Below are 23360 nucleotides of genomic sequence, written 5' to 3'. Positions count from 1 at the left end.
CTGTTTAGCTATAGCCTGTTTCTACTCCCCACCCCCCACTTCATTTTGCTTATTGTGAGAATGTTGATTAATATAATTCATTTTCTCCAACTGTATGTTTTATTCTTGGGCTGTTAAACAATGTGATTTCACATTTAGAGAACCAATAGCGCTGTTAAATTTTATATGTATTTATAGGAGTATATGTGTTATGTATTTATATGAAATACAGTGAATTCTGTGATCTCATTGAATCAGCTCTCTTCTGCTAGGCAAGTCACAGCCCACCTGTTAACCCACCCATTCTATAGGATTTTTGTCCATGTTATTCCAGAAGTCTATCCCAGGTTGTCTGCTGAGCTTAATGGAGCCCTACTTAGTTTCCTCTGACATTATAAGAGTACCAATACTTAAGATATGACTCTAGCTATATGCTATCATCTCATATTCTTTGCATTTGACCAGACAGTTTTATGTTTTTAAGCTCTAAAAATTGTTTCTTGTCATCTTCTGATGTCTTTTTTGCCCTTCTGCTACTTTTCCTGTTTAATTAGAAACGCCCTGCAAAGGATTAGGGACTATTATGTACTTTTCCTCGTTTCATAGATTGTTATGACTAAAGAGTCCATCATCAAATACTTAAGCTAGTCCTCAGAAAACAGACTTTGTTTTTTATCAGGTGTAGGCTCTGAGCCTTCTCATTTCCAGCACAATGGAGATTTACACATCTTACACCCAGTAAAAAAGCCTTTGAGAACCCAAAGTAACATCCATGCCACAACGATGCATTTGAGTAGGGCTTTGTAGAGGCAACTATTATATCAGCATCTTTATAGGGTTCCCTAGTTTTAGGTTTTTAAAAATACCTGATGACCTAGTTGAATACATTTCATCAACAGGAATTAAGAGGGGGATTAGTCAGAAGAAAAGGAATCTCTTAAATATGGGACAAGAAACAAAGAGAAGCAAAAGCATAAAAAAATGAAAGAAAATATATAATTGATGATCATAACTGTGAATAATTAGAAAAACTACATTTTGCTGAAATGTACCATGGAAGATAAATTAATGTCAATACTAAACTTATATGCACAAAGTAGCATAAGATCTAAATTCTTAAAGCATTTGATAAAGCATTAATAGCATTTGATGCATATATTTAGTAGTGTTATTACTTTATTTTCTATGGCACTTTTTATTATAATGTGGTTTCCCCATTTCTCTCTTTTAATTAAATCCATGTTAGCTTTGAAGAGAAAATGATTGCTAGCCCTCCTTTTTTTTTTTTTTAAACCGCAACTGAAGCAGAATAAATTCTACTTCAGACCGATATTTTAACTCTATGGGGATATCTCTCAGTTTCAAACGTGTTTCTTGTAAACAAAAAAAATGTCAGATTGGGAATTTTAATCCATTCTACTCTTAGTTTCCATTCTCCCATTCACTTCAAAATCATGACAACCATGTCGTACCTCCCTTCATCCCATTTTCCCTCTCATCCTATTATCCTTCTCACCCTCTAACTTTTCCTCTAACCAAGATCTCCCTAATACTCACCTTTTCAAAGAATCTCTATCTTATCCTGTCCCCTTGCTCTCCTATTTCTTTATACATTTAAAAGATTTTTGTCCCCTTCTAGATGTATGCTATTCTTCCCAGTTCCAGTGAAAATAAGGTTCCAGCACTACCAGCCCTCCACTCTCACCTGCTTTCACTATAACATTTCTTCCATTCATGCCTCTTTTGTATGAGATAACTGTTTCATTTTACGCCCCCCCCCCCAACACACCCAATTTTACTTTTTAGAAGCAGTCCATCATATTCAGCTCAACCTCAAGCCTTCTATCTATGTATGCTCTTTCAAATTACCCAAGTAATAACATTCTTAAGAGTGAGGATAGCATTTCCCCATATAAGAAGTAAACAGTTTGACCTTATTGAATTTTTCCTAATTGTCTTTCATGTTTACCTTCTATTTCTCCTGGATCGTATAAGTCAGATTTTCCACTGAGTTCTGGTCTTTTTATTACAAATATCTGAAAGTCTTTCAGTTCATTAAATGTCCTTTTTCTTTCCATTCAGGATTATACTATTCTGCTTTGCTGGGTAAGTTATTCTTGGTCACAAACCCAGCTTCTTTGCTCTTCAAAATATAATATTCCAAGCCTTTTGGTCTTTTAACATAGAACCTATCAGATCTTGTGTTATCCTGACATAGCTCAACAGTATTTAAATTGTCTCTTTGTTTGCTTTCTTACTGCTTGTAGCATTTTCTCCTCAAAAGCTTCAAAACTTGGCTTTGATGTTCCTGTGATGTCTCTTTTATGGTGGTGATAGATGGATTTTCCCCATTTCTATTTTACCCTCTCATTGTAGAATTTCAGAGCAATTTTCCTTAATGATTTTTTGTGACATCTTATGTAGCCTTAATTTTAACCAAAACTTTCAGGTCGTCCAACAATTCTTAATATTATCCTTTCCTTGATCTGGTCTACAGAGCAGTTCTTTTTTCTAATGAGATGTTTCATATTCTCTTCTATTTTTTCATTCTTTTAAGTTTTATTATTTTTTGGTGTCTTGTGACATCATTAGTTTCCCCTTGCCAAGTGCTAGTTTTTAAGGATTTATTTCTTTCTTGAGTTTTTAAGATCTCTTTTTTTTCCAATTGCCTGGCTTTCTTTTCATAACTTTCTTGGTTTTCATGCCTTGGTTTTAATTTCTTTTCTTCCTAATTTTTCCTCAACCTTTCTTATTTGGTTTTTAAAATTAAAGTCCTTTTTGAGCTCTTCCAAGAACTCTTTTTGGACTTGTCACCGTTTAACATTTTTCTTTGAAGTAGGGGTGGCTTTTTTAAACTTCATTCTCTTTTTCTGAATATGAACCTAGATCTCCTCTATCCCTTATAGTAACTATTTTTGGTAGAGTTCTTTTTCTCGTGCTTACTTTTGTTATTTATTTTGGTGGCTTGATAGTCTAATCAATTCTAGTTCTAAGACTGGGGGGTGGGGTGGTGAAGCCTCAGGTTTCAGGTGATTCATTCTGTTTTCTAAGATCTGTCTAGGGGCTCTACTTCAGGTATTCTTCTCTGCCCCTGAACCAAGGCGGGGCCCCCCAATCACCTTGTCACTGCAAATGTTCTTGCTCCCTGCAATCCCTTTCATGCTGCAAACTTCAGCTCATTCCTCTACCCTGGAACCCAAACAGGGACTCCACTCCCCTGCTAATACCCACAGCCAGCAGGATCTCTGCACTCTGCTCCCATACTCATGAATTAATCCTCACCTAGCTGCAGCATGTGATTGAGTCTGGTTGGCCCAACTGGGCCTACTGTCCCACAATAGGGGAGGGTCCTTCTGTCTTTCCCAGCTCAGCTATCCGATCTCCACACTGACCATGAGGTGCAAGTTCCTGAATCCCAGCTGCCTCCAGGGTTTGTTGTAAGTGAATTTAGGTCAGTCTGCCTGGAGGAGTTTTGTGCTTTAAGGGGCCAGACCAGGGGCCAGACCAAGGGCCCTGCAGGCCAAGGCTTTTCTGGCGTCTTCTGCCCTTGTCTTAGATAATTTCTGTTGCTAACAGTTGAGTTTGAGGTGATATTTTATCTTCTTTGAGGGAGAATTTTAGTTAGTCCGATACTTCCTGTCTTAAGTCTGCCATGTTTCCTAGTAAAGATTCCTTGAAACATTTAACTCTAGAATACTAAATCTTCTTGGAGAGAGCCATCATCACAACAGAGTTGGACATAAGCATCTTCACAGGGAAAAGAAGTTACATTGGATGCTTAAGCATGGATGAGTTATTAAGGATTCTTCAGATAGATAGAATTATAAATCCCTTTGTGCATTTTTAGCTAAGGAGCCATTATGCATTTGAATATCTGTCTAATCAATGGAATTATATAACAAACACTAGTGATGTTAACTGAAATGATTTCAGGTAATTCTGTTGATTAAAATTCTTGTTATTTTTGAAATAACTGACTTTTTTTTTGCTGAAGCAATTGGAGTTAAGTGACTTGTCTAGGGTCACATAGCTAGGAAGCGTTAACTGTCTGAGATCAGATTTGAACTCAGGTCCTCCTGACTTCATGGCTGGTGCTCTATCCACTGCATCACCTACCTGCCCCCAAATAGCTGATCTTTTAAACATAACTTTATATATCATTTTAAAAGTCTATTTAAGGAAACTTTGTTAACATGTTTTTTATTTAAATAGTTCTGTTAAATAAAGGAAGTCAATTTTTCTATTTAAAATTTCCTTATTAATCTATATTGTTAAATAGGAAACTTATAAATCACAAACCACTTGTTGAACCACTTTGTTTTTTCCTTATCTTCAAACTTTTCTTCTCAGAATGATGTCAAGTTATTTTCTCTCTTCTTCAGTGTTCTTTCAGATCGAAGTTGTTTAAGAGTTACAGCTGGCCCTCCCTCAATGGATGTTGATGTCAATATTCAGCGAACTTTGGAGGACAGCTTAGCAACTGAAGCTTATGAACGGAGAATAAGACGTCTTGAACAGGAAAAACTTGAACTTAGTAGAAAGCTTCAAGGTAAAGAAATTTTTAAGGTAGTAATAGCAGTCTTTGGAATTAAATTGGTATACATTGCCTACATTAATCTGGAATTTTTGTATAGTATTTTTATACCTAATAAGAAAATATTTTAAATGAATTTTTCCTATTACAAAGAAATCATCCCTATTTATGCTGACATGATGTTTTGGTTTTTAATACCTAACATTTTTTATATCCACCTGGTTATTGAGTATGTTGTATTTGTTATTTAGTTTTGGAATAGTTTTTTTGTGAGGCAATTAGAGTTAAGTGACTTGCTCAGAGTCACACATCTAGTCAATGTTAAGTGCTGAAGGATGGATTTGAATTCAGGTGCTCCTTACTTTAGGGCTGATGCTCTATCAGTTGTTCCACTATTTGAATTTGGTACAAGATTTTTGTTAACTGAAAAATAATCTAACTTTAAACAGAAATTGAATGTTCAGAGCTGAGCCGTTGTTACCCTGTTGATACCTAAAGAGAGAAAGAGAATTCTCAATTTTAAAAGCTTAATTTTTGCACTGCATAGGTATAGGCAGAGATGCAATCCAGTATCATAAAAATAATGTTTGAGAAATATTTGTCACATTGCAAGCAAAAATTAAGCACATCATATTTGATAGGTAGATAGTGCTAGGCCCTAGAGGTTCAATAATAAAAGCTCCTAGAGGAGCTTGTACTCTGAAGATGGAGAAAATGGGAATATATGAATATATACAGACCAGATTCAAAATAAAGAAAAAGAAATTGGAAAAATATGGGCAAATATCAGAGGTATCTGGAAAGAGATAGAGTGGAATTGATTTCTGAATGAAACTAGCTCTATTTTAACAGGAAAGGCATGTAGTCATTATAATATAGCCATGGAGGTATGGAACCCCTAACATGAGAAATAATATGAAAGCCAGTAGGGCTGCTCTATGTAGTGCGTATAATCTATCTGTTGTTGTCTTTTCCTTACAAAGTCACGGAAAAAGTGAAGAAATAATTGAGAGAGAGGCTTTGGTTCCTCTTTGAAAAGAGCATGGCTAGTGTGAGTGCTTTCTCAAATTGGAGTTTGAGGAGGTACACAGTGACCTGAGAAGGAGACCTTAGGATTTGAGGAAGATACCAATGTGAGACCTCTGTAGTCAAAGAAGAGAGCTGGTCTTCTGAATTTGGAATTGGTTTCAAGTTATAGACATGATACTATTCAAATTCATTCAGCATATGTATTCCTCAGATGTCAAGAATGAAAACAAAAATGAGAATATTGTACTGTAGTCAAAATATTCATATGTTTCAACTTTGTCATTAACTCTCCAAGTATTTTTCCACATATCTGTTCATGTTGTTCATAAAATGCACATGAGTCGCAATTATCTTATTTTTCCTTCTGTTTTTAAAGAATCAACACAGACTGTCCAGGCTCTGCAATATTCAACTGTAGATGGTCCATTGACTGCCAATAAAGATTTAGAAATAAGAAACTTAAAAGAAGAAATTGAGAAGTTGAGGAAACAAATAACAGGTAAATTTCCATAGTTTATTATTAATACTTTTTTAAGGACAGAATTGGTTCTTCAGAGTGTTTATAAGTTAAGAAAAATATATTTCTCTGTTTGCAGATGCCATTCTTTCAGTATTGTCCTGGTAGTGTAGTGTAGTAGTAGTAGTAGTATAGTATAGTGAAATTGTGTATGCCATTTAAAATTTAAAATAATCTCTTATATTCCTTTAACATTTTCAAGAAATATTAATTTTTCATTTAAGATACATGTGCATTTTTAAATACTTTGGGGGGAGTGTTTTTTTAACTAATTTTTATCATATGTTATAAAATTTTATGTGGTAATTTATTGATCATCTAGTCCAGCTTTTTCATTTTATACATAGAAACTAAGACCCAAACAAATGAAATGATTAAACAAGATTTAATGGTCTATGTTAAATTATAAATTAGAACTAAAATATCTTAATTACTGTTGGAGTTTGCCTTTTACTCTGTTACAATTTGCCTTTTCATTAACATAGGTTTAGATATTAAAATAAATTGTCATTTGTTGCCTTTGTGGGAAGAAAAGCTATCTATAGTTATAGATTATTTATTTCTATTTAAATTTTATCTTACAAATATTCCCCATATGGTCTTCTTTCTAAGGAATAAATATATATCTTATCATCTTTTACATATGGTGTCTTTAAAAATTGTGTGTTATTATTATTGACAGAATTCTATCAACAGGGTCCTTGGGCAAGTGACTTTTAATCACCCAGTACTCTATCCCTTACTGGTATAATCTTGGCTTTTCCTCGAGGAGTATGTCCCAACCATGATATGTCACTCATATTGCTTCATCTCTCTCAGTCATGTTTCTTTCCCTTCTTCCCTAATTTGTTTTTTTAGTTGGTTAGCAAGCATTTATTAAGTGGCTACTATGTACCAGCTATTATATTAGAAACAGATTGAAAGATAAGAAATAAAAATCATTTTTATAATTTTCTCAAGAAACTTATGTTCTACAGAACAGAGAACCTTATCTTCTCTGCATATACACGGAATAAATAGTGTGATGAGAGATATACAAGTTCTTCTTCCCCCTATCCATATGTGGGTTAGACTAGTTTTTCTTCAGGAGGCATTTAAACCATCCTTACGACCAAATGTCTCAGAGGGATAAGGATGCAGTCTGTTGACATTACTTACTTCTGGTCCTTTGAGTTTTCATTCAGTAAACATTAAGTGCCTACTACATGCCAGAAATTGTTAAAAGCACTGGATACAGAAAGAAAAGCAAGAGATGCACTTTGCCTACACATTCAGTCTAATATAGAGAGAAAACATGCAATGACTATATGCAGACAAAATATAATCAGGATAATTTGGGTATTTTCTCAGAAAGAAGGCATTGTGATTGAGGAGTGCTGGGAAAGACTTCTTATGAAGGTAGGACTTTTGCTAAAATTTAAAAGGGCATATATAAGATATATTGTAAAGATAGAATTGATAAGACTGGGCAACTAATTTAATATGAAGAAGGGAATGAATGTTAAGATTTGAAGATGATGCCTAAGTTGCATGTTTGAGTTTATTGAAAAGGTATCCTTAAAGGTAATAGGAAAATTAGGAAAAGGGAGAAGATCTGAGAGAAAGGGAGATGAGGGAAAGAAAAGAAGTTTAATATTGTATAGAGTTTAAGATTGGCATTAAGACATCTAGTTTGGTATGTTCAAAAGGAAGTTGAATATTCAAGACTGGAAGTTAGCAGAGAAATTAGGGATTGGATACATAAATTTGAAAATCATTGGCATAGTAATGATAATTGGATCCTGGGTAATTAATGATATCTTCCAAGTGAAATAATATAGAGGGAAAAGTCTGAGGGCTCAAGATAAAGCCTTGGGGGATGGGCACCTGCAATTAGTGGGTGTACTCCCTGAATGAAGAGAATAAAGAGAAACAAAAAAAGACTGAGAAAGAGTAAAGCAGATTGGGAGGAGGAGAACCAGTATAATGTCACAAAAACTTGAAAGAAGAGAAGAGTATCCAGAAGATAGTAGCTGATAGTAGTTCAGAAGCTGCAAAAGAAATTTGTTAAGATGAAGACTGAGAAAAAGCATTAGATTTGTCATTTAACAGAACTTTTTTTTAATTTAATTTTTTTAATAACTTTTTTATTTACAAGTTATACATATGGGTAATTTTATAGCATTGGCAATTGCCAAGCATTTTATTCCAATTTTTCCCCTCTTTCTCCCTACCCCCTCCTCTAGATGGCAGGATGACCAGTAGATGTTAAATGTATTAAAATATAAATTAGATACACAATAAGTATGCATGACCAAACTGTTATTTTGCTGTACAAAAAGAATTGGACTCTGAAATATTGTACAATTAGGCTGTGAAGGAAATCCAAAATTCAGGCAGGTGAAAATATAAAGATTGGGAATTCAATGTAATGTTTCTTAGTCAGCTCCCAGAGTTCTTTCGCTGGGTGTAGCTGGTTCAGTTCATTCCTGCTCCATTGGAACTGATTTGGTTCATCTCATTGCTGAGGATGGCCGGGTCAATCAGAATTGGTCATCATATAGTATTGTTGTTGAAGTATATAATGATCTCCTGGCCCTGCTTGTTTCACTCAGCATCATTCTCTCCAGGCCTTTCTGAAATCATCCTAACAGAACTTTTTTAACTTTGGAGAGAGCAATTTCAGTTGAATAATGAGATTAAAAGCCAGACTTCAGAGGCTTAAGAAGAAAGTGAAAAGAATGGACATGAAAGCATGACAGCATATTATAGACAGCCTTTTAAAGATGTTTTTCCATAAAAGGGAGAAAGATAAAGGATGTTAACTGGTAGGGATGGATGGATCATAAGAGGTTCTTTTGAGGTTGGAGGACACATGAGCCTGTTTGTAGGCAGTAAGAAAACAGTCAGAAAACAATAAAAAATTAAAGATAATCAACACATGGACCTCTGACTGCTTTCTTCTGACTGCTTTTCAGTTTTCCAAGCAGTTTTGGTCAGATACTGAGTTCTTACCCTAAAAGTTTGAATCTTTGGGTTTATCAAACACTAGATTAATATGGCCATTTACTTTTGTGTACTGTGGGCCTAATCTGTTTCACTGATTAACCATTGAATTTCTTAGCCAGTAACATCATTTTCATGATTATTACTTTATAATATAGTTTAATATTTGGTACTGTGAGGCTGCCTTCTTTTACATTTTTTTTCTCATTCATTTCCTTGATATTCTTGACTTTTTGTTTTTCCATATGAATTTTGTTATTTTTCTAGCTAGTTTAGTCATTTAATTAGTATGACACCGAATACACAAATTAATTTAGGTAGAATTATGAATATTATTCAATCTTCTCATAAATAATATTTCTCCATTTGTTTAGATCCTTTAGGATGAAGTATCTTATAATCATGTTCATATTGTCCCTGAGTTTGTGTTGACAGTAGACTTATTTCGCCTGCAATTATTTAAACAGAATTTCTCTCTCTTTTTCTCATGGGTTTTGTTGTAATAGAAATGTTCATAATCAATCAACAATTTCAGTCGATACTCCAGGGTTCTTTAAGTATGCCATAATATTACCTGCAAATCATAATAGTTTTATTTCCTCATTGCCCATTTTTATTCCTCCAATTTCTTTTTTTTTTCTCTTATTGCTAAAGCTAGCATTTCTAATACAGTATTGAATGATAGAGGCTATCATTGATATCCTTGCTTCTTCCTTGATTATATTAGAGATGATTGTTCTTCATTTTAGATAACTACTAATTATCACTTTTGCTTTCTAATGTTTTTTTAATAGGAATCAATGTTGTATAGTGCCTTCACTTATTGGAAGAACTATGTAATTTTTGTTGTTTTTGTGATTGATAGTTATACCATAGTTTTTCTAATAATATTGAACCAGCCCTGCATTCTTGGTATAACTTGAACCTGGTGATAGTATATGATCTGTGTAATATATTGTTATAACCTCCTTGCTAGTATGTTATTTAAAATTTTAGCTTTGATATTTGTTGTATCCTGCTTTCTAGAGCCCCCAAGTTGGGGTGACAAAATATACTATGCTTTCTAGAACTCATATGCCAGTGTTGTGTGGCAAATATGTACAACATACTAAAAAAGCAGAAACATCTTCCTCTTTGCCAAAAAGTGATGGATCAGTTGCCATATTTTAGTTTTGGTTTAATGTTAATTTTAATGTTTCAAGTGTTAAATTGCATGCCAGATTTTGTCCCTTCCTCTTTCACCCCCATCAAGAACTTCTTAATTCTTCTTCACCTTCTCCTTTCAGAGTGGGATTGTCTGCATATCTGAGGTTGTTGATATTTTTCCTTGGCAATCATAATTCTAACTTTTGATTCCTCCAGCCTAACATTTCCCATGATATCCTCTCTACATATAAGATAAATAAATAAGGTGACAGTATACAACCTTGTTGTACATCTTTCCCCATCTTAAACTAGTCAGTTGTTTTATATCTGATTCTAATTGTTGCTTCTTGACCAGCATAGATTCTTCAGCAGACAAGTAAGATGATCTGATATTTCCATCTCTTTGAGAACTTGCCATATTTTGTTGTGATCCACAGTCAAAGGCTTTAATATAGTCGGTGAAGCAGAAGATGTTTTGCTGTAACACCCTTGATTTATTTCTCCATAATTCAGAAAATCTTGATAATTTGGTCCTTGGTTCCTCTACCTTTTTGAAAAGCATTTTGCTCTTCTCTTAATTATAGGTTCACATATTGCTGACAACTTGCTTGCAAAATCTTAAGCATAACCTTACTAATGCTTGGTTGTTTGGTAATTTGAGCTTTCTTTTTGATACTGTTCTTGTTAAGGTTTGGGATGTATGCTTAAGAAAATCAAAGATAAAGTGTTTTGTGTATTTTAAAGGATTATACAAATGATACCAATTACAATAATTATAATAATTTATTTAAAAGGAATTAATCAAAGAAAATACTCTGAAAAATTACCCCATAAAATATTTTTTAAAATAATAGATGGAGCAGTGATTGATATAACAAAAAGGAAATACCAATAATTATATTTATCCAGGACTGCACAAGAAGCCAAAGAAGCCTGTGAAGAGTGGTATGCTGGTAAATATTTCATAACCAACTCTCTGAAGGAAAAAAAGCATGCAGAGAGTACTTTTAAATTTAATTTGAATAATCTTCATCAATTTAAGTGTAGTCAGTTTTTTTAAAAAGCAATAAATTAAACCTTGATTTTAACATTTGCCAGTTTCTGAGGTCTAAATGTTCACATTGAAAATTTAACAAATGACTCCTCTTAGTTGGTACACTCTTATTGCAAAACATCCCTACCTATAGGAGATCTAAATAGAAATGTACCAAGAAGTTTTTTTGTTTTGTTTTGTTTTGTTTATTTTTACCAATTTTTTACTTATGTTCAATAAAGGGATGAAGGCAATGGGAACATAGTCCTGGTCTTTCAAGACCATATTACAGGATAGAACCTGACTCTGATATCTAACTGTACAAAGAGATAAGAGTAGGCCATTTGTGTATCCCTCAGATTTCTCCAGTAGATTTATAATCAATATTTCTACTGGACTTACAGTAAAGATAAGCACATCAGTAATGAGGGAAATACTACAGTGACCAGATTGTCTTTTGCAGGGGAGTGTGTATCCAGGTGACATGAGACCAACATGATTTCTGACATTGTTTGAGGCTTCTCATGGCCACAACAAAAAAATGGAACAAACTTTTAAATGATTATTATACAAGGATAGGAAGGCAGAGATTTGACTAAGGCCAGTACACTATCTTTGTTCACAAGGAAGGGGTAGAACCAAGAATTTTACACATAATGGGTCCTAGTCTTTGCCAAACCATTAAGAATTGTAACAATGCAGTGTCAATTCCATCCAGATTGTAGAGGGGATAGAACCAGGCAAGAACTACCCATCCTATTCAAGAGAACTGAAAGAAACTATTACAGGAGATAAGAATGAAATACCTTAAGTTAAGAGAAATGCATGAGATAAATCTACGGTAAGAGAATTATTTGCCAGTAAAAACAAGATGAACCTCAGAAAAAGCAAAGAATGGCCTTTTTTTTTTTACAAGAATTCCTAAAATTTATGAAAGAAATTAAATAATATATAATAATTAAATTAGAGATTTTAAGGGGGGGGAAATGGAAAGATAGCTTAAAACAAAAGTTGGAAATTGGACTTAAGTAGTGGACTCTTTGACAAATAGGATGGAACAAACAACTTAATTAAATAAAATAAGAAATATTAGAACAAAGTAATAAGGCTGAAAACTTAGAACATGTAAATAAAGTAATGATCTGGAAAACAGGTCAAGAAAGATAATTTTAAAAATCATTAGACTTCCTGAAAAACATGACCACCTCCAAGAGAAAGTTAAGCGTACCCAGGAATGTCAAAACCAAAAAGCCAGAATTTTTAAATTTAAAGAAAAAAAAAAAAAAAGACCATAAGGCTTCTTGAAAAGTTTAAGTGCAAAGGAAAAATGGTCAAGATCACAAGACTATTCTGGAGATTAAATAAACAAAAAAATATTGGAATATAATTGTATCAAAAGGCGAGAGAAAAAAGCTATTAACTAACAATGTGTTCTTTAAAAAGGAGTATAATACTATAGGGAGAAAATGGATCTTTAATAGGATAGAAAATATTTATGCATTCTTAAAAAAACTGAGTTGGGTGGAGATTTTGAAAGGCAAATACAGAATACAAGAAATACTTTGCAAAGAACTAGGTGAAAAATGGGTGTGAGTAGAGCTAGAATGATTATATCATGTCTTTATTAATGTAAAGCTTACCAACTTTTAAAAGACTTTAGAAACTTGATAAATGCAGTGGTGAATCATGATTATCAGAGACTGTTGATGAAACTCTCTTTCTACTTCTTGTAGATAGCATTTTCAGATATAACTATTGTATGGATTTGTTTTGATTGATTATATTTTTAATATGAATGAATTTTTTTGTTGTTTGAGGAGAGTTATAGTAGAACAGAGGGTGAGTAATAGTCTAAGTGAAAAAAAAAAGGTGGAAAAGAACAGTAGTGAAGTATTTCAAAATTCACAGAAGTAAGCAAAAGAAAGCTGAGAAGGGTGCATGTGCAAGGCAGGGCAGTTTGATGCTACTATTTTCAATTTAATATACATTTTTAAATTGTATATGATATAAGTTTACTGTTTCGCTTACAATTCTTTTTTGATTTTTGTGTACTGAAATGTTCATATTTGTTTGGCAGTTAGGTGGTATCTTGGGTAGAGTCCTGAATCTGAAGTGAGGAAGATCTCAGTTTAAATCTAGCCTTACACTGTGTCAATCTGGACAAGTTATTCTGTTTGTCTCAGTTTCCTTAATTGTTAAATGTGGATAGTGGGGTCTACCTCACAGGGATGATCAAATAAATTAAAATTTATAAATCACTTAGTACAGTACCTAACACATAGATGTTATGTAAGTACTAGTTTAAATTTATAATAAAAATTTTGTTTTGAAAGTAATAGAGTTGAGTTATTGGAAGAACAGTGGAGAAGTCCACGATAGAAATGAATCGTCTGTTAACGCATTAACAGTAGGAGCTTTTATAAGAGAAATTGTATAAAGGATATCATTAAGAGATATATATAATCGAGAAAATAAATTAGTCAATCCTGTGGTGAGAACAAGGGAACACACCAGTAGGCAGCCCATATATCTGTTCCATTTATATTCATTTAATTACAAAAAGTGAACAGGGATTTCATTAACACATTGTGTAGACCCCTTGAAGAGAATTTATGAGGAGGTGTTAATGTTATGAGGATGTATCCATTTAGCTACACTGGGGGATGTAATGAAGGATGAAATATCCATATCAATGAAATGACAGATCTATTAAAATAACTTTATATGGTTTCTGTATTGCTACACTTAAGGTCAACTTTTTGTTTTTTGTTGGTTTTTTAATTATAATGTAGAAGAGTGTAAATCAAGGAGAATAAATGAGCTAAGATTATATCTTAATGGTTTACTTATCACATTTAATTCAGAAAAAACTAATAATTCATGATACAAAGTCATTATAGGAAAAATAATTTAAAATAACATGCAATAATTTTGAATGGTGATGTTTTGGTAGGAAAATGTCCAGCGATCTTCATACCAAGAAATCTCATATCAAAATTCATCATCTTCCACCTCAATTTTTTTTTTCCCCTCTGATTAGGTTGGGTCATTTATTTAGTTTGATGGTTCACTAGCAGCAAAATAAAATATCTTAATGTTTCCAATTATCTGTGTCTTAGTTGATAAGACACTTCAGAAAAACAGTTCCATATACAAAAAAAGAGATGGTTTATCTTTAAAAGGATAATGTAATTTTGGAAAGCTTTTTCACAATTTTGCCTCATTTTTTATTTGTTAACAAAGAATGTGGCTATTAGAGACTTCCACATGTTTTGTTAATTTAAAAAGCACATTCAAATAACTGGAATTTGGAAAGTTGTATATATCTGGAAGTTTGACACTCAGGTTCAACCCTGTTTAGTGTATGTGATTCAGTAAAACTTTTATTAAGATTTTTGGTTGGGTTCCATAGCAATAGCTAATTATGGCACTATTACATCTTTGCTGAAACTTAGAATTCTCTTATACTAAACAAAGAAGACCAATATAACTTTTTGCTGCTTTAAAAACAGAATAAAAATAAAACAACTCAAATCAGCCTTTGTAGGAAAAAAAAAAAGTAAAACCTGGGAAAAGCTTTCTTATATTTCAGTTCTTGTAAGAAGAAAAAAAAAGATAGGAAAAGGTAATACATTAGACAATATAATCTCTTTGCTCCTTTGCCACTGCCACCATTCTGATTTTAGGCCCCTTTTGCCTTACAACTGAACAACTGTCTTATCACTTAACCCTGTTTGCCTCAGTTTCATTATCTGGAGAATAAACTGAAGAAGAAAATGGCAAAGCACTTCTGTATCTCTGCCAGGAAAATCCCAAATGAGTTCAAAGAGAATGAGACACAATTGAAAAACAATTGAAAAAGAAATTATTTTAGATGATTATGATTTAGCGTTTTGCTGTAACAATGCTTAAATTCTTTTATATTTGGAGGTAGCTAGTTGGCTTAGTGGATAGAACACCAGTGTGAAGTCAGGAGGACCAGGAATTCAAATGTGGCCTCAGACACTTAACACTTCCTAGCTATGTGACCCTGGGCAAGTCACTTAACCCCAGTTGCCTCAGGGGGGAAAAAAGTACTTTTATATTTTATTTATTGAATTTTCAAGGGGATTTGTATTTGTAGTTTGAGAACTTCTTGTCTCTTTGTTAATGCAGAAAAGCAAATTTCTTTTGTATAATTCTGAATACATAATTATATTCTATATACCTTTGGGGGAAGTGTTCAATTATTGGAACATTTGTAGCATTCTTTTGCAGAATCTGTATTTACTTATAAATCTGGCTTTTTAAGAATGGGCTTTCTTTTCATATTTCTTTAGTAGTGTCTTAATGCTGCATTATCATGAATCTCTTAGTTTCTGTAAATGTATTTGTATGATTTAGGTTTCTATTTGATGTTCATATTTGTTTGAATTTGTGTGCATATTATCCCTGGAAGATATTAATATCCATTATGGTTTTATAAGCTTGATTTGGTTATAAAATAGTATCAGTTATATTTGATAAGTCCACTTAGTAGCATTTATCATTCTTATGTAAAACTTTTTTGTTGATTCAGGAAAGAGTTCTATAAATTTTATATACTACATGTAAAAATATGTAGTATGAGAAATTCTGTCTTTATTAACAAAGAAGTGTGATAGCTGTTTTTTAGGGGTGCCTATATTGTGTAATATGGTGTAGGTTTTTATTTAGATTCTTTTCAAATCCACTGTGGTCTGTTTTTCTAGTCCAAAATATGTGCAAAAAATACTGTTGTCGTTTTAATCTAGTTTAGTGAAGTTCAATTATAAATAATCCAAAAAGAAGTCATTATCATATTATTTTTAAAAAATTATTTAGAGACTACAGACCATTGTACAATTAGATAAAATGGTTCCTTATTGTAATTGAATAAAAACATTGAACTATACAGGTTCACCCAATTTAGGCTCATTTAAAGCATCTTTGAAATTACTTCATTCCATATAACAAGGATGATACATGTACTTCTTCCTATTCTCAAACAATTTTTACTTCTTCCACTATCTATCTTTTGAAGGTTTTTTTCCATTACATGTATGTTGGGATTTATTACAATTTAAAGCATTGTTTTTCAATATTTATGCTTCCTTCCATCTAACTGGCTTTTACTGCAAACCAGCTTTCCTCTGATGACCGCCTCCCTGGCTACCCTTTTAATTACTGCTTGCACCTTCATTCATGCTCAGTAGTCAAGGCAGAAGAACTGGGATACTCCTTGTTTCCCATTACTACTTCCAGGTTCTACCCCTTTCTCCATCACTTAATAACCTCTCTTCCTATAAGATTCATGCTATTTATATCACTCTATCAAAATCTTAATAACTATTGTCTACAGCTGCAGAGGTCACTTCTTTTCTTCTTCAATGAATTGGTTATTTGGCGTCTCCCCAACTCCTGCCCTAATTCTAGGGAACTTCAGCATACATATTGATTCTCCTTTAAATTCTTTAAGCAACTGAGTTCCTCAGCCTGCTCAGTTCCCATGAGCTCCTTCTCCACATCATTTTAGCCAAATACAAAGCTGGTCATACTGTTGTTCTTGCTATCGTCCACAAGTGTACCACCTCCATTCAAGAACTCTGGAATTCCCTTATTCTACCATAATCATTTAGCTTTTCACATCTCCCTCTGCCTTCCTTTTTATAACCCTACCTTTCATCCTGACCATTAATGCCAATCCTGTGACCCCTCAATTCCTTCTCAAGCTATCCTCTGCATTTTCTCCTCTTCATCTTGACTTGTTGAACCATGTTAATTTTACATAATTCTCCTCTTCTTTGGATCACCACCATTTTTTATCTTTATGCCTACACATGTGCTCCTGAAAAAAAGATGGAGAGCATTTCAACTGGGTCCATTACAAATTTGTTTCAAAACTTCAACTGAGCTCTCACTGCTTCTAGACAACTCTATTATATCTCTCTTTGAACAAAGTGTGTACTTTCCACAGCAGCTCTTCCAAACTTTTTTATTTCTTCTTAAGCCTCCCATGGCTCCCTGTCCCTCCACTGTCTCATCTTAGATTCTTGCCTCATATTGTGCAGAAATGAGGCCATTTGCTATGAACTCCCTCTTGTTTTCTTTTTCTTTTTTTTTTTTTTTCCATTCAGGTGCTTTCTGCCACTTTCTTAATTCTTACTGGGGCCAATCAACTCCTCTTCTTGTTTAAGCAATATATATTTGCTTATTACCTCCCTCATTAGATTGTAACTTTGAGAATCAGAACTGTCTTTGCTTCTTTTTTGTGACCCCAACATTTAGTATAGTGGCTGACAACAGGTGATTAATGTTTGTTGATTGATTTGCCATGTTTACCATGCCTACGCTGTGTAGTCTTCTTACCTTTATCTCTTGGAATTCCTGGTTTTCTTCAGGTCAGCCACTTTGAAATCATCATCTCCCTCCAGTTGCTAGTGAATTCCCCCTAAAATTATCTTGTGTCTAGTGTGTGTATGTGTTTGTGGGATATGTGTGTATATAAGTATATGTGTTTGTATTTATATATATACAGAAAAAGAAAGAAAAAAGTGTGTGTAATTGTTTCTCCCTTGTTAAAAACTCATTGAGGGCTGTGACTATTTTGTTTTCACCTTTGTATCCTTAGTGCTTTCTATATAGTAGGTAGTTAATAAATGCTTGCTAATTGATTGGTTGTTCTTAAGTAAAATCGGCCTAGTATCAAAACGATGGACAAAAGAGGATAAATCTCTGTAAAAGTTTTTTGTTTGTTTGTTTTTGTTTTTGTTTTTTTTTTTACCATTTAATTATGGAGGGATACCCTATTTGGCTCTTTAACATCACAGTTCTAGATATATATTTTTTGATAGTAGAATCTCAGAAGAAAAAAATGGAACAAGCTAGTGGATTTAGACCAAGTATATACAGAAATTTTTGCTAGAAGTGACACAGTTTTGCTAGAGATGACAAGATATCTGAAGGATAAAGGTGGGTATTAGAAAGGACCAGGATTCTTTGAAGATGGTGAATTAAATGCTTTTATGGGGACAGCCGTCTTCTCACTATACCAAAATATACAAGTAAAAAGTCCCAAAACACTCTTTTAAAAAATAGCAATGACAAGTGACATGACATCAAAAGGAATAAGTAATCATAAAAGAAAAAGAGCAAAACTGACCCAGTGTTATAGACTTAAAAACAAAAGAATAAAAATGATATATTGAAAAATAACATTGCAAATTAATATCACTGAAACAGAAGAGAGACTTCAGACAGTGGCATGGTAGGGAGGATTAATTAGCATATTTATCTCATCAGGTCAAAAGAAGGATAATATGAACAAAAAAAAATAATGAAATGAAACTCTAGTAGGTGAGGATGGAACAAGACCAAGAGAGAAGTTCTTGAGGGGTAAAGAGACTGGGTTCAGATTATTTTACTGTAAGTAAATATAATGTAAAGACTAAGTGCTAAATTTTCAAGGAAATAAATGTGCTTGTATGTGTGCCTCACTACCAAACTCATTTTTTTAGAGGGCTATGGTCCCCTAACTTAAATTTATATGCAAAGATAAATTAATCTGCATCACAAATGTTGGTGTAAACATGTTGAATAAAATCTTAGCCAAAAAAACCCCCCAAACCTGCAGATATTAACTATTTTTTGTTATTGCCTCTATTCTTTGTTTTATTAAGCATTATCTTTTTAGCCATAGCTCAGAAAAGTAATTCTTTACTAATTTTTTAAAATTGGTATGACCTCTAACATTCATTTTGAGCACATTGTGCTATACAGAACATCTCACAAGTCTTAATGCAATCATAAGTTACAAAAGTTTTAAAATTCACTATGACTTTTGGAATACCCTGTATATCACAATGTGTTTTTATGATTGTTTCTGATCTTTAATCAAGAATTTTCCTGCTAGCCATAATTGTAGAAGTATTTCCTTTTTTTCTGTTGGTTTTTTTTATTGTTTTTTTGTTGTTGTTATTGTTTTAAAATTTTGTTTGTTGTTTTTTTAATTAACTTATATTTTTACATTTAGGCAACATAATTGTTTGGGACTCTACTGTGACAGAAGTTCTGAAATACTATTCTAAGTTTGTTTTGTTTTGTTTTGTTTGCCAAATTCCTTTCCAGATTTCTCAGTAATTCTTGTTGAATGAGAAGGCCTTCCCTAAGTAGATTATGTTCTTGCATTATCAAAACCTGGGCTACTGAGTCCAGTTGTTTGTAATTCTTGGTTACATAGTCTCTAAAATGTCTATTTACTCATCACTCCTATTTTTTTTTTTTGCTTCTTTTGAGATGCTAGTCTTTTTGCTCTAAATTTTAGTATTTTATTCAGAGTAATCTCTTCATTAGTTTCATTTATAAAATTATAAGTGTTAACATCACCATTTGAAACTTCTCTCTCCATACTTCTCAGTGATCTTGTTAGCTTTCATGCATTCAGTTATCACATCTGTTCTGATGACTCCCAAACTCTGTATGTTTGTTATAAATGTCTTCTCATTTCCATTCCTGCATCTCTGAATATTTGATAGACTTTTCTTCTCTCCCTTCCCTATGCCTTCTTTTCCCTTTCTCTTTTTCCCTCTTTCCTCTTTCATTTTCTCTCCTTTTCTACCTCTCTTCCTCTCTCTCTCTCCTACTCTATTCCTTCCTTTCTCTTCCCCTCCCCCTTGTTCCCTCTCTCTCCTTTCTAAATCTTCAGTAGCTTTCTTTTGTCACTAGGATAAAATACAAACTCCTCATCTTGGCATTTAAAACCCTTCAAAATTTATTTGACCATATCTTTCTAAAAATTTATTTTACATTACTCATTTCATATTATGTTTTATTGATTTAGCATTACTTTTCTGCTGAGATATATCTTATAATTCTTAGCTTTTTTTCAAAACTAATTTCAGTGTCACTTCTATGGAAAATATTTCTTCAACTCTCTTAATTGTTAGAGCTTCCTCCTTCCTCAATATCTTATATTTCCTTCTGTGCCTGAGGTACCCTTACCCTGAAACTACCCACTGTGGCCTGCTCACATAGGATTATTTCTCCACAAGATCCGTCCTCTTCCTATTAATGAGTTTTTCCTGGATCCTTTATTCTGTGGAAGGGTCAAAGTCTGTTTGCCTTTCTTCTCATGCGGGCCATGTTGCTGACTTTCTGAATTTCAAACTTGTGTTTGCATGCCAGGTACCTTTCTCTTCCAACCCCTTTTATTTTTTTCTGTGTCTTTTTCTTGCATTAAAATTCTTTGGTAGCAGGGGCTATCTTTTTTCTTATATTTTTATCACTAGTACTTAGAACATGGTGCTTAGCATATCATAAGTGCTTAATAAATGCTTATTTAATGCTTTTTGCTATTTATATGTTCTAGTCCCCTGGATAATATATATTCCTAAGGTCAAAAACTGATTTATTTTGTTTGTTTTTCTATTTCCTAGCACCTCACTCAAACCTTTCACATAATAGATGCTCTTTAAGTTTAATTAAATAAATAAATCGATTTGCTATGTGTATGAAAGTTCTGATTACCAGCTCTAAAGAACAAACCTTTTTTGATAGACTTTTAGTTTTTAAGAAGCACTCAATATTTTGTTCTTGACAATATATTAAACCCTAATATTTAATGACTTCATAGCAAGAATTTGGAGTTAGAATGGATATTAGGATACCATCTGGACCTGTTTTTTTTTTTTTTCCTTTTGCAAATAAGAGAACTGAGATATAGAGAAGTCAAAGGACTTATGCAAAGATGTCAGCCTGTGTCCTCTTATGCCAAATTCTTTGCTCTTCCTATTTAAAATGTATTTTTTAATTCATACCTTAAAACACTTTTTATAGATGCTGTTTTATTTAGAAATGGAATAATAAGCATTTTGTCATGTAGTTGTATATGACATCCCTTTGTCTGACTCCAGCATTCCCTTTAACTAAAGAAATTTTAAAATACTACTTTGATCTTTATGAATAATTTCATTGTGCTGTTTGTAAAAGGAACACTATCTTTCATTTTAGATTCTGATCATCTAGAACAACAATTAGAAGAAGCTAGTTCTATGAGACGAGAACTAGATGATGCTTCTAGACAAATCAAAGCTTGTGAGAAACAAATAAAAATGCTAAAGCAAGAAAGAGAAGACCTTAATAAGGTAAAAAAAAAAATAAACTACCATTTTGTTCTCATATTTTTCTGAATCTTCCAACTTTTTTAGAACCATATTTAAACTATTTTACCTCTACTACCCTGCTTTAGTTGCTCCTCATTGCTTATCAAAAAAAAGTTAGGCCTCTGATAGAAATTATAGTATGAACCTACATACTCTGTATTTTAGCCAAGTTGATCTACTTGTACACAAATCTTTCTCACCATTTCTTAATGTTGATTTTATTTTTGTATCCACCTCATTGTCTTGAAAACTAGATCACATGCCACAAACACTTAGTAAATGTGTGTTGGTTTAGAAAAAAATCAAGAGGAATAAAAATAATTTCTTTATAATTTCCTAATCTGAAAATACATTTAAAAGTGTTAAAATTTAATATTCTTTTGATATATATTTGCTGATTTTTAAAATGCATTGCAAATTTAAAGTTTCATATGTTGTATTCTTCCTTCCTCCCAAAAAAATAGCATAAGTGTATTTGGAAATTAAGTTTCTAAAATTACCTATTAAACCTATATATCATTTAAAATAGTATTTTTATTTAGGTAAGAAATAAAGAAAATTCCATATTCTCTTTGCAAAATTTTCATGTGTCTTTTAAAAATAATAATTTACATGACAAAGGAGAAGAGTTTTGGAATATAGCAAAAACTATTTAGGAAAATAAGAGTTGGGGGGGTGGTTTTGGGAAGGAAAAAAAACCCAGTAATTCACCTAAGTTCTCCCAAATTCCACTCTAAACAATTTCAAATAATCCCTCAATATGAATTCTATAGTATTATAAGCCACAGAAGGATGTGATGAATTTTTCAACCCAGGACAACTTAAAAGATAGGCAGGAAAAATCTTTTCATTAGGGTGAGAGTGAAATGCAATACAGGAAAGCTTATAGGCTTACAGGCAAACAAGCAGGAGGTCAGAGGGAGTTGGGGGGCTGAATCAGCAGCAGGAACACTGACTTCTAGAACTGTTAGCACAGACAGTAAGGGGTCTGAGAAGTGATCATAAGGAGATTACAGGCGTACCTTTGCCAGCATTGGGTTGTATTGTACATGATGGGATCTGAGTTGCAGTCTCAGTACCAGGAAGATCTCTAGCAAACCAGAACTTGCAGCTTCAGGGGAACAGGAGACTTGGTAATGGTCCCATGGCATTTGTATCTAATGGTAGCCATTTTGGAGGATAGGAGAGGAAATGTTTTTTAAAAAAGAAAGACAGAAAGAAAGAAATTTATATAACTTTGATGTACACTTGGAGGAAATAGCAAATTGTACATAGTAGATTTGTAGTTTTATGCGTAATCATCTGTTTTATTGTATTATGTTATGGAAGTGCTTGTTTTGTTACATGAATTGACAGTGAACTTTAAAAAGAAAGAAAGTAGGGAGGAAAGGAGGAAAGGAAGAAAGGAAGGAAAGAAGGAAAGAAAAAAGCAGTGTTTGTGGTTATTTATAGATGAGAGCATAGGCCAGGAGAGTAGGTAAACATTCCTCTCCTTAGATCATCTTTCCTTAGAAGAACTGATAACTCACAAACTCCATTGTTCTGAAAACAGCTGCACAATGAAATCTAACATTTGGGAGTGTCCCCTCCACATCTGGGAGCAAAGCCCAACTTTAACATGTAAAATTAAAGGTCAAGAAATAGACTAAAAATTAACAAAAAGCAAAAAAATGATCTAGAAAATTACTATGGTGAAAGAGAAGATCAAAACAAACTCAGAAGACAACAAAGTCAAAACTGCTACATCCAAAACCTCAAAAAAAAAAAAAAGTGATTTCATCTGAGGCTCCCATACTCCCTCCCCTCCCCCCAAAAAAAAATTCCTGGAAGAGCTCAGGAAGAATTTTTTAAATGAAATAAGAGAGATAGAGGAAAATTGGGAAATCAGAATAATCTAAGAAAATCAGGAAAAATTCTTCATTTAGATAAAGGAGATACAAAAAAATTGCAAAAAATGATACCTTAAAAATCAGAATAGGT

At 33.0% G+C, this 23360-nt stretch overlaps 1 protein-coding gene across 13 annotated transcripts in view; it reads left to right on the top strand.

The window, feature by feature from the left end:
* CDC42BPA (CDC42 binding protein kinase alpha) overlaps positions 1–23360 on the top strand; it is a 347897-nt gene that overhangs the window by 213074 nt on the left and 111463 nt on the right. For all 13 annotated transcript variants that reach the window (XM_051993437.1, XM_051993436.1, XM_051993439.1 and 10 more), the window contains exons 10-12: positions 4362–4528; positions 5919–6041; positions 21229–21362. In XM_051993437.1, the coding sequence (XP_051849397.1) occupies positions 4362–4528; positions 5919–6041; positions 21229–21362 (424 nt within the window). The remainder of the gene's footprint in view (positions 1–4361; positions 4529–5918; positions 6042–21228; positions 21363–23360) is intronic.

The sequence above is a fragment of the Antechinus flavipes genome, chromosome 4 (assembly GCF_016432865.1).
Source record: "Antechinus flavipes isolate AdamAnt ecotype Samford, QLD, Australia chromosome 4, AdamAnt_v2, whole genome shotgun sequence".
In the NCBI taxonomy this organism is placed as follows: Eukaryota; Metazoa; Chordata; class Mammalia; order Dasyuromorphia; family Dasyuridae; genus Antechinus; species Antechinus flavipes.
The sequence above is the reverse complement of the archived record's forward strand: the minus strand, read 5'-3'. Positions and strand labels throughout refer to the sequence as shown.